This window comes from Nerophis lumbriciformis, linkage group LG17, assembly GCF_033978685.3.
Source record: "Nerophis lumbriciformis linkage group LG17, RoL_Nlum_v2.1, whole genome shotgun sequence".
Lineage (NCBI taxonomy): Eukaryota > Metazoa > Chordata > Actinopteri > Syngnathiformes > Syngnathidae > Nerophis > Nerophis lumbriciformis.
In genome coordinates this window covers 4,679,608-4,694,151 of record NC_084564.2, presented here as the reverse complement: position 1 = coordinate 4,694,151, position 14,544 = coordinate 4,679,608, and the positions used below count along the sequence as shown (strand labels likewise).

The 14,544-nt window shown below is 27.9% G+C and overlaps 1 protein-coding gene across 1 annotated transcript in view; it reads left to right on the top strand.

Annotated features, from left to right (window-relative positions):
• Nucleotides 1–2,698: 2,698 nt before the first annotated feature.
• Nucleotides 2,699–14,544, top strand: part of il15l (interleukin 15, like) — a 47,494-nt gene continuing 35,648 nt past the window's right edge. The window contains exons 1-3 of the mRNA XM_061971976.1: nt 2,699–2,816; nt 2,904–2,948; nt 3,014–3,139. Of these exons, the coding sequence (XP_061827960.1) occupies nt 2,709–2,816; nt 2,904–2,948; nt 3,014–3,139 (279 nt within the window). The 5' untranslated portion in view covers nt 2,699–2,708. The remainder of the gene's footprint in view (nt 2,817–2,903; nt 2,949–3,013; nt 3,140–14,544) is intronic.

The window sequence follows — 14,544 nt, the reverse complement described above, 5'->3', positions numbered from 1 at the left end:
ATTTGATTAATTTAACTTAATAATATATGCAGGACTAGAGAAATATAAATGACACAAAAATGGCTGCCACAACCATAATGAGCAAAATTAAAGTACAGTAGCGCAGTAGACCCAAGCATTCATCAAGCACCACCACAATGACTAGCATTAAAATGCGGTAGCGCAGTAGGTCCAAGCATTCATCAAACACCACCGCATTGAGCAACATTAAAATGCGGTAGCGCAGTAGACCCAAGCCATCTTTCGACAAATATATGAGTATTTATATAAAATATATATTATAAACATATATATTAAATATTTGATTAATTTAACTTAATAATATATGCAGGACTAGAGAAATATAAATGACACAAAAATGGCTGCCACAACCATAATGAGCAAAATTAAATGCAGTAGCGCAGTAGGCCCAAGCCATCTTTCGACAAATGTATGTTTATATATATGAAATATATATTATAAATATATATTAAATATTTGATTAATTTAATTTAATAATATATGCAGGACTTGAGAAATATAAATGACACAAAAATGGCTGCCACAACCATAATGAGCTAAATTAAAGTACAGTAGCGCAGTAGACCCAAGCCATCTTTCGACAAATATATGAGTATATATATAAAATATACATTATAAATATATATATTAAATATATGATTAATTTAACTTAATAATATATGCAGGATTAGAGAAATATAAATGACACAAAAATGGCTGCCACAACCATAATGAGCAAAATTAAAGTACAGTAGCGCAGTAGACCCAAGCATTCATCAAGCACCACCACAATGACTAGCATTAAAATGCAGTAGCGCAGTAGGCCCAAGCCATATTTCGACAAATATATGTTTATATATATGAAATATATATAATAAATATACAGTATATATTAAATATTTTATTAATTTAACTTAATAATATATGCAGGATTAGAGAAATATAAATGACACAAAAATGGCTGCCACAACCATAATGAGCAAAATTAAAATGCAGTAGCGCAGTAGACCCAAGCCATCTTTCGACAAATATATGTTTATATATATGAAATATATATTATAAATATATATGAAATATTTGATTAATTTAATTTAATAATATATGCAGGACTAAAGAAATATAAATGACACAAAAATGGCTGCCACAACCATAATGAGCAAAATTAAAATGCGGGTAGCGCAGTAGGCCCAAGCCATCTTTCGACAAATATATGTTTATATATATAAAATATATATTCTAAATGTATATTAAATATTTGATTAATTTAACTTAATAATACATGCAGGACTAGAGAAATATAAATGACACAAAAATGTCTGCCACAACCATAATGAGCAAAATTAATGTGCAGTAGCGCAGTAGACCCAAGCATTCATCAAGCACCACCACAATGACTAGCATTAAAATGCAGTAGCGCAGTAGGTCCAAGCATTCATCAAGCGCCACCGCAATGACCAAAATTAAAATGCGGTAGCGCAGTAGGCCCAAGCCATCTTTCGACAAAAATATGTTTATATATATGAAATATATATAATAAATATACAGTATATATTAAATATTTTATTAATTTAACTTAATAATATATGCAGGATTAGAGAAATATAAATGACACAAAAATGGCTGCCTCAACCATAATGAGTAAAATTAAAGTACAGTAGCGCAGTAGACCCAAGCATTCATCAAACACCACCGCATTGAGCAACATTAAAATGCAGTAGCGCAGTAGACCCAAGCCATCTTTCGACAAATATATAAGTATTTATATAAAACATATATTATAAATATATATATATTAAATATTTTGATTAATTTAACTTAATAATATATGCAGGATTAGAGAAATATAAATGACACAAAAATGGCTGCCACAACCATAATGAGCTAAATTAAAGTACAGTAGCGCAGTAGGCCAAAGTATTCATCAAGCACCACCACAATGAGCAACATTAAAATGTAGGCCTGAGCTAATTTGACTTAATAATACATGCAGGAGTGGAGAAATATACATAACACAAAAATAGCCACCACGCTGCTGGATTAGCATTGTTGTTGATGTGGAAGGGATCTGTGGTTCCTCCTCTACGTCACGTGACTGGCTTCCTCCATAGCCGCAAGTCTTTTGGTGCCATAAATTAGACATTTCTAATGACGCGGAGGAAACTTGTTTTTCCACTCGGAACCAGACCGGACCCAGAACAGAACCCTGAGGTGTTCCACGCAACAAATCTGCTGACTCAGACCTTATTTGATCAAAGCAGTTGTAGTTGGAAGACTATAATTCTGCTTTGTTCTGCGGAGAACTCAGAAGCACCAAAATAGTCCACAAAGGAACGGGAGCCCACACTGGCAGTCATGACGTAAGACTCGCGCCTGGGTCTTGACCAGCAGGGATGTTCTGGCTCTACTAGAGCTCGTCTTTGGGCGGGGGAGAAGACAAACGCTGTGCGGGAAAGAGGTGCGGCCACAGGGAGGAAGAGGAGAGCCTCGCTGGGAAAAGAAGTGCGAGGAGAGCGGGAATGCGGGCGGGGGCCACGTTGGCCATTCACAACCTCGACAGGCAGCGGCCATGTGCGACTGAAGCGCCGGAGGAGACGGCAGGAAGGTTTTCCAGGATCCCTTTGGCATGCGCCTCTCGGGTCGGTGGCTCTTCACTGGGATGCGGGCAGGAAGGAGATGATGGCGCCATGCTGAGACCCAGGTCAGCGCTCATGGGGATGGTTCTGTGCCTGGCCTGTCTGATGGAAGCCCCCGGCCGCTTCGTGAGTCCCGACCTCGTCCAGGACGTGGAGTACCTCAGGAAGGAAAACTTCACTTCGGTAGGAGGAGACGATGACCGGAACGCTGTAAATACCACGCACAGGACCGGCGTTTGTTAACCTTTGTTTACCTTTCCTCCTCCTAAGTGTGAAGGCTGCATGTTGTACACGCCCACCTGGAGAGACTACCAGGTACAACCTCAGTACTTTCCACGTCTTTTGTTCCCCCTTCACAGCGCTTCTTCCTCTGCCTGCAGTGCTGCCCCGTCACTACCCTGGAATGTTTTTCCGCCGAGGTCAACGTCCTCCTCCGGGAGTGGAGATTAGTCCGCAAACCCGGGCTGGCGCGGGGCCTCAAGAACTTCGCGGACAAGTACCGCCAGGTGAGGAGTCGGGAACTGACCAGACAAAAAAAAAAAAAAAAATGACTGCACGGGTTGACTTCCGGACATCTGAAAATTTTAGAATCAGAAATTCTTTATTAATCCCCGAGGGGACATTAAGATGTTCAGCACAATCCCATTCAAGAGCAGACAAACATTACAGGGAGACAGAACAGCATACCTGCCAACTTTTGAAATCAGAAAAACCTAGTAGCCAGGGTCCAGGGCCCTAACCAATCTGGCGCCCTAGGCAAGATTTTAGGTGGCGCCCCCCCCACATCGGCAGTGAAGTGTATATACTCACAAGAAACCGAATAGCTTTGTCTTTGACCATTTTTTTTTTACTTACAACTATACCTAATATATAAAAGGGTGGAAAAGTGACTATTACCTGCAGGGCAAACATTAGCTAACCAGAAGGCAATAACAATGTAAACAAAAAAAAAGATCTAATACAAATGTCCCTGAGGAATGTAAGGTGGGAGTACTGTAATGACCTAACGTTACATTATTATTTTCCATAACAATTTAGCCCCCTCCACAATATTAACCCGACGTTAGAACAGAACTAGCTATTTATTGATTAGCAATTGCCGAATCATGTAACATTAGCTTAATGCTAAAAAGCCAGGTTACTATCACATTCTGTAACAGACAAATAATTTCATGTAGGCTAACGTTACCTACCTGCTACCTCTGTCTTTTTCTCGTTTCTCCTCCTCTTATTTTCTCTTTTTTTCTTCCCTGGGGACCTGACAGTTTTGGCCGTTTTGACATCTTGTGTTGATTTTTTGATGTGGTGACGTCCAAAAAGAGTCATGATACGGGAAGGGAGGGGGCGCACCGTGCGGGGGGCGTAATGTTGTAACAAATAATATTTCTATTAAATAGGCTTTACTTTGCATTTGAATTAACGTGGGATTATTTTTTGTATTTAGAAATAATAGTATCAACTTTTTTTTCTTTTTTTTTCTCCAACATTTGTGGCACTGGCGTGGCGCCCCCTGATGGACGGCGCCCTTAGCATTTTCCTATATGGCCTATGCCACGGGCCGGCCCTGCCGGTAGGTCCAGGACAAAGTCGTGGTGGGGGGTTCAGGGGCGACACAAAATGATTGATTGCATTCAGACAGGTTAAAATGTTGCTAAAACCATCACTTTTCTATCAGTCACAGTGACTTTTCAAAACAAAAATATTACAGCAAAAATCATATGGGTTGATTGACATGTTTATTCTGTAAGCTAACTTCAATAGTTTGAAATTATTTTGACAGTTAATGCCAGTTATCCTGTCAACCTTTCGCAAGACTTCAATTTGTTAATTGAAAGTATAAACACTTTTTACAGTAAACAAATGGTAAAACAGTACTAAACAATTCCATAAAAATAAAAAAAATTGGTGTCATTATTAACTTTCTGTCCAAGCTTGTATAATCTACTGCCTTGTTCAATTGTAAAAAATATTCTGTGCCTAAAATTCACATTTCTATCACAATTATCATACTGTAAACATGGTAAGCTAACTTCATTAAAATTAATAGTCCTGTCAATAGCATGGAATTACAATTCAAATGTCGTTTTTTTGTAAGCCTTTCAAAAGAATATGAAAAATGAATGAAAATTAATTGAAGCCATCAGACACTTGAAAAGTGGCACATCACATCTCTAATGTAATCATTTTTAACTTTTCAACAGAAATAGCACTGCAAAAATATTAAGGACATACTTCTGTATTTTGGTAGTTATGCTGTCAACATTTAACAAGATTTCTTCAACTTGGACTTGAAAGCATAAATAGTATAAACACTTTTAACAGTATAACAGTACTAAACAATTCCAATAGATAACATTGGTGTCATTACCTTTTTGTGGCTACAATCCAAATTTAGCAACGGCATTAGACTTGTGTTTTTTTGTCCCAACGTGGTCTTTTACATCGCTAATTCCTCCGTGTCCGATCGAAAAATCTTGTCTGCACAAGGTGCAATTCGCGTAGTTTTCACCCTTTTTGGAACGGATAATTATTCCCGGATAGGCTTTTGAATATTCTTCACGGAATGACTGCAGTTTTCTTTTCGGTTTAAGACTCGTTTGCGATTCTTCTCCGGCTGATTCCATGATCGTTCGCTCGTTTGGAAACAATGGCAACTGGTGCCTCGTGCTTGGCAGCGGTGCTATAAATAGCCTCGCGCATGGCATTCGGAATGGCTCGATAGGAAGTTACGGGAAGCAGTGTCGATTGTCATTGTTGTTACGCGATTTCGTGAATAAAACTTAAAAAAAAAAAAAAGAATTTAATTAATGAAAAACCGTATTTTTTATCACTGCAACCCTAACCCGGAATAGGTTGATGAAAACCGTACTAATTACGGGGAAACCGGAGTAGTTGGCAGGTATGGAACAGGATCGCTGACGGGTCTGCCAACTTCCGGCGCCCCTTACAAAAAAGGTGAGAAACAGTTGGGCCCCTGGAGAGGGGGTCCAGACTGAGGCCAAGGGGGAAAAAAACTCATCACCATAGCATCACAAAAGCATGTGTGTAAAAGGGAAACATCAAAGGACATTAAATACATTAAATGCAACCAGACATTTCTACATACAGCTACAAAAGTCAAAACAACACCCAAAAAAAATCATATACACTGTGGTGGCGTCTGCGGTGTTCCACGCCATCGTCTGCCGGGGTGGGGGGGGGGCATGGTCAGAGACAGGAGCAGACCCAACAAAGCAACCCTCGGCCGCCCACCAACTCTCGGCCAATGTCCAGTCCGTTCATCGAAAATCGTTCATCGCCGAGTCCTTTTTAGTCCTAAAAAACACCTCCTGGATGGATTAAAAAATCTTGAATGAAAACTTTTCCACACAATATCGCAACTTATTTTCTTAAAAAAGTGACTTTTTTCCACAATATATTTGACGTTAATCATGTAAAATGGCATACGTTTTTCTTGAAACTTTTTTCTCACGATATTGCGTTTTTCTAATTAAAAAAAACTAAAATACCTTTTCATTATATATTTGACTTTAATTGTTTTTAAAAATACATAATTTTGGTGTTTAAAATTAAAACATTTTCTCGGAATATTCTTAAAAAAATCTAGTATGAAAACTTTTTCTCACAATATTGCAAATTACTTTCTTAAAAAATTACTTTTTTTCCACAATATATTTGACATTAATCATGTAAAATGGCATACTTTGTTCTTGAAAAATTTAAAACTTTTTTCTTTAAATATTTTTTTCTTAAATTACTTCCAAACAATTCTTGTGAAATAACTTTTTTCTAACGATATTGCATTTTTCTAAAAAAAAAATTAAAAAAATTCTCATAATATTGCAACTTACTTTCTTAAAAAAATTACTTTTTTCCACAATATATTTGACATTAATCATGTAAAATGGCATTTATTTTTCTTGAAAAAATTCTAACTTTTTTTCTTTAAATATTTTTTTCTTAACTTATTTCTAAACAATTCTTGTGAAATAACTTTTTTCTCACGATATTGCGTTTTTCTAATAAAAAAACTAAAATACATTTTCATTATATATTTGACTTTAATCTTTAAAAAATACATAATTTTGGCTTTTAAAATTAAAACATTTTCTCAGAATGTTCTTAAAAAATAAAATATTTATATACTTTCTTAAAAAATGACTTTTTTCCACAATATATTTGACATTAATCATGTAAAATGCCATACATTTTTCTTTAAAATGTAATATATTTTTCTTAGATTATTTCTAAACAATTCTTGTGAAATAACTTTTTTCTGACAATTTTGCGTTTAACAAAAAAAACAAAAAACTTTTCAGTATATATTTGACTTTAATCTTTAAAAAATACATAATTTTGGGTGTTAAAATTAAAACATTTTCTCAGAAAAATCTTGAATGGAAACTTTTCCTCACAATATTGCAACTTACTTTCTTAAAAAAATAACTTTTTTCCACAATATATTTGACATTAATCATGTACAATGGCATACTTTTTTTTTTAAATATCAAACTTTTTTCTTTAAATATTTTTTTCTTAAATTACTTCTAAACAATTCTTGTGAAATAACTTTTTTCTAACGATATTGCGTTTTTCTACAAAAAAAAAATTCTCACAATATTGCATCTTACTTTCTTAAAAAAATGACTTTTTCCACAATATATTTGACATTAATCATGTAAAATGGCATACGTTTTTCTTGAAAAATGTAAAACTTTTTTTCTTTAAATATTTTTTTCTTAACTTATTTCTAAACAATTCTTGTGAAATAACTTTTTTCTCACGATATTGCGTTTTTCTAATTAAAAAATTAAAATACCTTTTCATTATATATTTGACTTTAATCTTAAAAAAATACATAATTTTGGTGTTTAAAATTAAAACATTTTCTCAGAATATTCTTTAAAAATCTTGTATGAAAACTTTTTTCTCACATTATTGCAACTTACTTTCTTAAAAAAGTACTTTTTTCCACAATATATTCGACATTAATCATGTAAAATGGCATACTTTGTTTTAGTTATAAAACTTTTTTCTTTAAATATTTTTTTCTTAAATTACTTCCAAACAATTCTTGTGAAATAACTTTTTTTTAACAATATTGCGTTTTTCTAAAAAAAAATATAAAATTGTCACAATATCTCAACTTACTTTCTTTTAAAAATGACTTTTTTCCACAATATATTTGACATTAATCATGTAAAATGCCATACATTTTTCTTTAAAATGTTATATATTTTTCTTAGATTATTTCTAAACAATTCTTGTGAAATAACTTTTTTCTGACAATTTTGCGTTTAAAAAAAACAAACAACTTTTCAGTATATATTTGACTTTAATCTTTAAAAAATACATAATTTTGGGTGTTAAAATTACATTTTCTCAGAAAAATCTTGAATGGAAACTTTTCCACACAATATTGCAACTTACTTTCTTAAAAAAAGGACTTTTTTCCACAATATATTTGACATTAATCATGTAAAATGGCATACTTTTTTTTTTTAAATATCAAACTTTTTTCTTTAAATATTTTTTTCTTAAATAACTTCTAAACAATTCTTGTGAAATAACTTTTTTCTAACGATATTGCGTTTTTCTACAAAAAAAAAAAAATTCTCACAATATTGCATCTTACTTTCTTAAAAAAATGACTTTTTCCACAATATATTTGACATTAATCATGTAAAATGGCATACATTTTTCTTGAAAAATTTTAAAACTTTTTTCTTTAAAGTTTTTTCTTAACTTTTTTCCAAACAATTCTTGTGAAATAACTTTTTTCTCACGATATTGCCTTTTTCTAATAAAAAAAAAACTAAAATACATTTTCATTATATATTTGACTTTAAAAAAAATTTAAATACATAATTTTGGTGTTCAAAATTAAAACATTTTCTCAGAATATTCTTAAAAAATCTTGTATGAAAACTTTTCCACACAATATTGCAACTTACTTTCTTAAAAAAATGACTTTTTTCCACAATATATTTGACATTAATCATGTAAAATGGCATACGTTTTTCTTGAAAAATGTTAAACTTTTTTCTTTAAATAGTTTTTTCTTAACTTATTTCCAAACAATTCTTATGAAATAACTTTTTTCTCACGATATTGCGTTTTTCTAATTAAAAAAACTAAAATACCTTTTCATTATATATTTGACTTTAATCTTAAAAAAAATACATGATTTTGGTGTTTAAAATTAAACATTTTCTCAGAATATTCTTAAAAAATCTTGTATGAAAACTTTTTTCTGACAATATTGCAACTTACTTTCTTAAAAAAGTACTTTTTTCCACAATATATTCGACATTAATCATGTAAAATGGCATACTTTTTTTTTTAGTTATCAAACTTTTTTCTTTAAATATTTTTTTCTTAAATTACTTCTAAACAATTCTTGTGAAATAACTTTTCTAACGATATCGCGTTTTTCTACAACAACAAAAAAAAGAAATTCTCACAATATTGCAACTTACTTTCTTAAAAATATGACTTTTTTCCACAATATATTTGACATTAATCATGTAAAATGGCATACTTTTTTTTTAATCATCAAACTTTCTTCTTTAAATATTTTTTTCTTAAATTACTTCTAAACAATTCTTGTGAAATAACTTTTTTCTGACGATATTGCGTTTTTCTAAAAAAAAAATTTAAAAATTCTCACAATATTGCAACTTACTTTCTTAAAAAAATGACTTTTTTCCACAATATATTTGACATTAATCATGTAAAATGGCATACATTTTTCTTGAAAAATTTAAAACTTTTTTTCTTTAAATAGTTTTTTCTTAACTTATTTCTAAACAATTCTTGTGAAATAACTTTTTTCTCACGATATTGCGTTTTTGTAATAAAAAACTAAAATACCTTTTCATTATATATTTGACTTTAATCTTAAAAAAATACATAATTTTGTTTTTTAAAATTAAAACATTTTCTCAGAATATTCTTAAAAAATCTTGTATGAAAACTTTTTTCTCACACTATTGCAACTTACTTTCCTAAAAAAATGACTTTTTCCACAATATATTTGACATTAATCATGTAAAATGGCATACTTTTTTTTTTTAATCATCAAACTTTTTTCTTTAAATATTTTTTTCTTAAATTACTTCTAAACAATTCTTGTGAAATAACTTTTTTCTAACGATATTGTGTTTTTCTAAAAAAAAAAAAATTAAAAATTCTCACAATATTGCAACGTACTTTCTTAAAAAAATTACTTTTTTCCACAATATATTTGACGTTAATCATGTAAGTTGGCATGCATTTTTCTTGAAAAATGTAAAAAAAAAAATATTTAAATATTTTTTTCTTAACTTATTTCTAAACAATTCTTGTGAAAGAACTTTTTTCTCACGATATTGCGTTTTTCTAATTAAAAAAACTAAAATACCTTTTCATTATACAGTATATTTGACTTTAATCTTAAAAAAATACATAATTTTGGCTTTTAAAATTAAAACATTTTCTCAGAATATTCTTAAAAAATCTTGTATGAAAACTTTTTCTCACAATATTGCAACTTACTTTCTTAAAAAAGTACTTTTTTCCACAATATATTTGACATTAATCATGTAAAATGGCATACTTTTTTTTTTAAATATCAAACTTTTTTCTTTAAATATTTGTTTCTTAGATTACTTCTAAACAATTCTTGTGAAATAACTTTTTTCTAACAATATTGCGTTTTTCTAAAAAATAAATAAATAAAAAATAAAAAAATTCGCACAATATTGTAAAAATGACTTTTTTCCACAATATATTTGACATTAATCATGTAAAATGCCATACATTTTTCTTTAAAATTTAACATATTTTTCTTAGATTATTTCTAAACAATTCTTGTGAAATAACTTTTTTCTGACAATTTTGCGTTTAAAAAAAAAACAAAAAAACTTTTCAGTATATATTTGACTTTAATCTTTAAAAAATACATAATTTGGGGTGTTAAAATTAAAACATTTTCTCAGAAAAATCTTGAATAGAAACTTTTCCTCACAATATTGCAACTTACTTTCTTAAAAAAATAACTTTTTTCCACAATATATTTGACATTAATCATGTACAATGGCATACTTTTTTTTTTAAATATCAAACTTTTTTCTTTAAATATTTTTTTCTTAAATAACTTCTAAACAATTCTTGTGAAATAACTTTTTTCTAACGATATTAGGTTTTTCTACAAAAAACAAAAATTCTCACAATATTGCATCTTACTTTCTTAAAAAAATGAATTTTTTCCTCAATATATTTGACATTAATCATGTAAAATGGCATACGTTTTTCTTGAAAAATGTAAAACTTTTTTCTTTAAATAGTTTTTTCTTAACTTATTTCCAAACAATTCTTGTGAAATAACTTTTTTCTCACGATATTGCGTTTTTCTAATCAAAAAAACTAAAATACCTTTTCATTATATATTTGACTTTAATTTTTTTTTTAAATACATAATTTTGGTGTTTAAAATTAAAACATTTTCTCAGAATATTCTTTAAAAATCTTGTATGAAAACTTTTTCTCACAATATTGCAAATTACTTTCTTTAAAAATTACTTTTTTCCACAATATATTTGACATTAATCATGTAAAATGGCATACTTTTTTTTTTAATCATCAAACTTTTCTCTTTAAATATTTTTTTCTTAAATTACTTCTAAACAATTCTTGTGAAATAACTTTTTTCTGACGATATTGCGTTTTTCTAAAAAAAAAATTTAAAAATTCTCACAATATTGCAACTTACTTTCTTAAAAAAATGACTTTTTTCCACAATATATTTGACATTAATCATGTAAAATGGCATACATTTTTCTTGAAAAATTTAAAACTTTTTTTCTTTAAATAGTTTTTTCTTAACTTATTTCTAAACAATTCTTGTGAAATAACTTTTTTCTCACGATATTGCGTTTTTGTAATAAAAAACTAAAATACCTTTTCATTATATATTTGACTTTAATCTTAAAAAAATACATAATTTTGTTTTTTAAAATTAAAACATTTTCTCAGAATATTCTTAAAAAATCTTGTATGAAAACTTTTTTCTCACACTATTGCAACTTACTTTCCTAAAAAAATGACTTTTTCCACAATATATTTGACATTAATCATGTAAAATGGCATACTTTTTTTTTTTAATCATCAAACTTTTTTCTTTAAATATTTTTTTCTTAAATTACTTCTAAACAATTCTTGTGAAATAACTTTTTTCTAACGATATTGTGTTTTTCTAAAAAAAAAAAAATTAAAAATTCTCACAATATTGCAACGTACTTTCTTAAAAAAATAACTTTTTTCCACGATATATTTGACGTTAATCATGTAAGTTGGCATGCATTTTTCTTGAAAAATGTAAAAAAAAAAATATTTAAATATTTTTTTCTTAACTTATTTCTAAACAATTCTTGTGAAAGAACTTTTTTCTCACGATATTGCGTTTTTCTAATTAAAAAAACTAAAATACCTTTTCATTATACAGTATATTTGACTTTAATCTTAAAAAAATACATAATTTTGGCTTTTAAAATTAAAACATTTTCTCAGAATATTCTTAAAAAATCTTGTATGAAAACTTTTTCTCACAATATTGCAACTTACTTTCTTAAAAAAGTACTTTTTTCCACAATATATTTGACATTAATCATGTAAAATGGCATACTTTTTTTTTTAAATATCAAACTTTTTTCTTTAAATATTTGTTTCTTAGATTACTTCTAAACAATTCTTGTGAAATAACTTTTTTCTAACAATATTGCGTTTTTCTAAAAAATAAATAAATAAAAAATAAAAAAATTCGCACAATATTGTAAAAATGACTTTTTTCCACAATATATTTGACATTAATCATGTAAAATGCCATACATTTTTCTTTAAAATTTAACATATTTTTCTTAGATTATTTCTAAACAATTCTTGTGAAATAACTTTTTTCTGACAATTTTGCGTTTAAAAAAAAAACAAAAAAACTTTTCAGTATATATTTGACTTTAATCTTTAAAAAATACATAATTTGGGGTGTTAAAATTAAAACATTTTCTCAGAAAAATCTTGAATAGAAACTTTTCCTCACAATATTGCAACTTACTTTCTTAAAAAAATAACTTTTTTCCACAATATATTTGACATTAATCATGTACAATGGCATACTTTTTTTTTTAAATATCAAACTTTTTTCTTTAAATATTTTTTTCTTAAATAACTTCTAAACAATTCTTGTGAAATAACTTTTTTCTAACGATATTAGGTTTTTCTACAAAAAAAAAAAATTCTCACAATATTGCATCTTACTTTCTTAAAAAAATGAATTTTTTCCTCAATATATTTGACATTAATCATGTAAAATGGCATACGTTTTTCTTGAAAAATGTAAAACTTTTTTCTTTAAATAGTTTTTTCTTAACTTATTTCCAAACAATTCTTGTGAAATAACTTTTTTCTCACGATATTGCGTTTTTCTAATCAAAAAAACTAAAATACCTTTTCATTATATATTTGACTTTAATTTTTTTTTTAAATACATAATTTTGGTGTTTAAAATTAAAACATTTTCTCAGAATATTCTTTAAAAATCTTGTATGAAAACTTTTTCTCACAATATTGCAAATTACTTTCTTTAAAAATTACTTTTTTCCACAATATATTTGACATTAATCATGTAAAATGGCATACTTTTTTTTTTAATCATCAAACTTTTCTCTTTAAATATTTTTTTCTTAAATTACTTCTAAACAATTCTTGTGAAATAACTTTTTTCTGACGATATTGCGTTTTTCTAAAAAAAAATTTTTAAAATTCTCACAATATTGCAACTTACTTTCTTAAAAAAATGACTTTTTTCCACAATATATTTGACATTAATCATGTAAAATGGCATACATTTTTCTTGAAAAATTTAAAACTTTTTTTCTTTAAATAGTTTTTTCTTAACTTATTTCTAAACAATTCTTGTGAAATAACTTTTTTCTCACGATATTGCGTTTTTGTAATAAAAAACTAAAATACCTTTTCATTATATATTTGACTTTAATCTTAAAAAAATACATAATTTTGTTTTTTTAAATTAAAACATTTTCTCAGAATATTCTTAAAAAATCTTGTATGAAAACTTTTTTCTCACACTATTGCAACTTACTTTCCTAAAAAAATGACTTTTTCCACAATATATTTGACATTAATCATGTAAAATGGCATACTTTTTTTTTTTAATCATCAAACTTTTTTCTTTAAATATTTTTTTCTTAAATTACTTCTAAACAATTCTTGTGAAATAACTTTTTTCTAACGATATTGTGTTTTTCTAAAAAAAAAAAAAATTAAAAATTCTCACAATATTGCAACGTACTTTCTTAAAAAAATTACTTTTTTCCACAATATATTTGACGTTAATCATGTAAGTTGGCATGCATTTTTCTTGAAAAATGTAAAAAAAAAAATATTTAAATATTTTTTTCTTAACTTATTTCTAAACAATTCTTGTGAAAGAACTTTTTTCTCACGATAATGCGTTTTTCTAATTAAAAAAACTAAAATACCTTTTCATTATACAGTATATTTGACTTTAATCTTAAAAAAATACATAATTTTGGCTTTTAAAATTAAAACATTTTCTCAGAATATTCTTAAAAAATCTTGTATGAAAACTTTTTCTCACAATATTGCAACTTACTTTCTTAAAAAAGTACTTTTTTCCACAATATATTTGACATTAATCATGTAAAATGGCATACTTTTTTTTTTAAATATCAAACTTTTTTCTTTAAATATTTGTTTCTTAGATTACTTCTAAACAATTCTTGTGAAATAACTTTTTTCTAACAATATTGCGTTTTTCTAAAAAATAAATAAATAAAAAATAAAAAAATTCGCACAATATTGTAAAAATGACTTTTTTCCACAATATATTTGA